The sequence below is a fragment of the Phanerochaete carnosa genome (genome assembly GCF_000300595.1).
Source record: "Phanerochaete carnosa HHB-10118-sp unplaced genomic scaffold PHACAscaffold_4, whole genome shotgun sequence".
Taxonomy (NCBI): Eukaryota; Fungi; Basidiomycota; class Agaricomycetes; order Polyporales; family Phanerochaetaceae; genus Phanerochaete; species Phanerochaete carnosa.
This window is the reverse complement of record NW_006767631.1, coordinates 3,357,208-3,360,486: the sequence shown is the minus strand read 5'-3', so window position 1 is coordinate 3,360,486 and position 3,279 is coordinate 3,357,208. Positions and strand designations below refer to the sequence as shown.

Below are 3,279 nucleotides of genomic sequence, written 5' to 3'. Positions count from 1 at the left end.
GGGCAAGCAACCCCTCGTCCTCGTGATCTGTCCGAGGCATGACATGGAATGGGAGGACTCGGTTGCTGTACAGGTCCCACACACGTCGAGGAGGGATTTGCGAGTTCTGGATGGAGTGACCGCGAATGGCATTGTCCCGCCTTTGTTGAACCTCATCACGACGCTCCTTCATCTTGGCCAGTGCTGCGGCAGAGTCTTCAGGCCCCCGCCAGCACGACCACTCCGAGCGCAGTGTCCCATACACCTCCCCGAAATCGTGCAAACTGCCGAGCGCGTATTCCAAGCAGTCACGGACACCAGGGGTGTCGAGCGTATACGACGTCCCAAGGACACTGTTGAGTTTCGCGAGCAGATCGTCAATTGGCAGGAGGCCACGAGGGATGTCGGCGAGTGCATCGGGTATCGCACCTTGGCCAACGTGTACGCACTGGAGAGGGACGGTGGAAGGAGTGAGAGGAGTGAGAGTGTAGATCTCGCCTGGGCCTGAACACTCAGACCGGAAAAGGTTGTGGGTAGGCACGATGCCAGAGGCAGCCATCTGTATCGAGCCCCAGATAGCGGCCCGGGCACGTTCCCGGCTGAGATCGCTGAGCTCTGTGGGCTGCGAACCCATGAAACAAGGGATCGCCACCCGCGGAGTGGTGCATGTCCACGGAATATTGTCGCATGAGAAACACACAGATGTTCCTGATAACTCAATGAAGACTCTTGACTGCACAAGAAATTTGTGTTCTGTAGCAGTCTGAATGAGAATCAAGTCTTGGCATCAGTGGACGAACATAGGAAATATTCCAGACTGAGGTTGAGAGACTTACGCCGTCAGAGGACCTATCATCATCCGAGCCGAAGCTAGTACCTTCCAAGCCGGAGTATGGCGGGGCGGGCAAATTCGCGTATGTGGCAAACTGCTGACGCCTAGCTTTGTGCTCGGCGATTCCAGACCCGGAGTGTGGTGCGTAAGGAAAAAAGGGATGCCCAAGGTCGTGCTTGAGACGCAGGTCTGGGTCCGACATGCACCATGAGCACAAGGCAAAGTCTGGACATGAAAGACACTTGTGCCAGCCCAACGAGATCTTGAAGCCACAGCCTCGACAGCGCGGTGCATTCAATGTTGCGCGGACAGCCTCGAAAGTGCCAACATCCCACGGGTACTCGACAGGGAAAAATCGATGTCTGATGCCGTGCTCCGAGCGCCGTTGGAGAGAGGAGATGCAGAGCTGACAGAGCGAAAAGTCGGGGCATTCGAGACACTGATGTCGGATGCGAAAGATGCGACGTCGGCAGCCACCGCACTTGGTCTGGCTCGCGATGTCGTCGTGCTCCGAGGATGGATCTGGTTCAGACTCGAGCCGTGCCGTAGACGACTCTAGCGGGGTGAATTTATGTAGAGGGTTGTGGGACATGCGGACATGCGGATCGTTCACGCAAGCGGTACAGAGTCCATAGTCGCCACCACAGTCGACGCAGTAGTGTTCGACAGCGAGTCCGCTGCATTTGCTGCATGCTGCGTCGGAACGTCGACCGGTCGCATCGTAGGGGGCGCATCCTGTCACATCTCTCCGGGGAAGGAGTACGCCATGGTCTCCCGGGAAAGTTGGAGGAGTCTGAGCGTTGTCTCGCGCGGCAAAGAATTTTGTTGCTTCTTCTGGGCTTCGGATGGGAAAGAACTCGTGAGAGATAGGATGTGCGGAACGCCTCTTGATGTTGTTGAAGCATGCAGAGCAGAAATCAAAGCCGCAGCATGAGAGGCACCTGTAACGTACGCCGATGACCGGCTCTCGCCAGCAGCCATCACATTTGACACCGTGATGAACGTTATGTAGCACTAACGATAAATCACGAAATGGGCGGTGGTCCCAGGGATACTCGATCGGAAAGAGCGTATGGGCGTGTTCATGTTGAGAACGGAGCGACACGACGGATATGCAGTCTTGGCACAGGTCGAACCCCATGCATTCCACACACTTGTGACGTACACCGAAGATTGGATTTCCGCACCCACAGCACACCACCCCCCGATGTTCCACGCCTGGGCAAGCCTATGGTAATTGTTATGAGTCTATGTAGGATGAATGTCCAACGATGGTTCTCACCGGGCGCGGGTCGCTAGACTTCACCAGCTGCAGGTCGTGGTCGCTGGCACTTGCTGGCTGCGGATCTCCGGACTGCGGGCTGATGGGGTGTGAGTTGCTGGGCTGTGGGTCGCTGGGATTTGGGTCGCTTGGGTGTGGGTCACCGGGGTGTGGGTCGTTGGGTTGTGGGTCGTTAGGTTGTGGGTCGTTGGGTTGTGGGTCGCTGGGATGTGGGTCGCTGGATCTCTCCGGTAGTAGGTCGCTGGAATACGGGTCGCTACGCCTTGCCGACTGCAGATCCTCCACCGGCTGCGGCTCACTCAATCCCGCACGCACCAGGTCGTCCAGCTGCGCGTCATTGTACTGTGGGTCGCTGGGCCTTAGGTCGCCAAGCCCAGAGTCTTCAGAGCTCGCTGGCTGCACATTGTTAACGGCATCTCCAATGTCTTCTCTCTCCCAACCAGATCTCGCATGTACAATTCCTGCGAATGCCTGTCACAATTCATGAGCATTGTAACTGCTTCACACTTCGACGACGAACCTGGATGACCACCGCGAGGCTCAAAAAGCTTGTAGTAACAACGACTGCCAGGGCGACCGCGTAGTCTACCAGCGACATGTTTGCCCATACACCAATGTCCCACTCCAGGACCTACACATTCTCGTGAGCAAGACTGGGCATGATGACTGCGCTGCAACTCACAATGTCGTCGCGTCGGAGGGATGGCTTGCTTCAGCCAATGCGGTGCCCTCGAGCTGTCGAACGGATGCGCGTGCGGCTGGACGGTTCCTCGACGTCGAAAGTATGTCCCAAAGAAGGACAATGCACAATTATGGATATGTTGTTCAAGACGGATTTCGGGGTTGTAGCTTGGTCTAAGGCAGAGTGACGAGCAAGCACCGTGCAACGAGGAGGTTGGTCGTCTGCCTCGTGGGCTATTCCGGGTACAGCCCGCTCGGACAGCTTGCTCGCACGTGGTTTAATGGCTGTGCGAGAAGCGAACACCGCTGCTTTCAGGAACAAAGTGAGCACCAGGATTGGAAAGGCGGCTGGAGCATTGAACAGAACTTACCGTACCCAAGGCCTGCAGAGGGCGCCATCGATGAGGAACTGCTGGCCGATTAGGCAGGCGGAAGTACGCTGAAGCTGGTGTCATCAGTGACAAAGCGCCGCATCCGATTTTGACCGGCGTCGTTGATGCCGTAG

General features: G+C 56.8%; 1 protein-coding gene across 1 annotated transcript; it reads right to left on the bottom strand.

The window, feature by feature from the left end:
* Positions 1–2,051: 2,051 nt before the first annotated feature.
* PHACADRAFT_208332 (uncharacterized protein) lies at positions 2,052–3,173 on the bottom strand (the record flags this gene model as incomplete). The annotated part of the gene is made up of 4 exons (XM_007394977.1): positions 2,052–2,564; positions 2,614–2,724; positions 2,902–3,080; positions 3,146–3,173. 4 exons carry the CDS (start codon positions 3,171–3,173, stop codon positions 2,052–2,054), a joined length of 831 nt encoding a protein of 276 aa, XP_007395039.1.
* Positions 3,174–3,279: the final 106 nt, after the last annotated feature.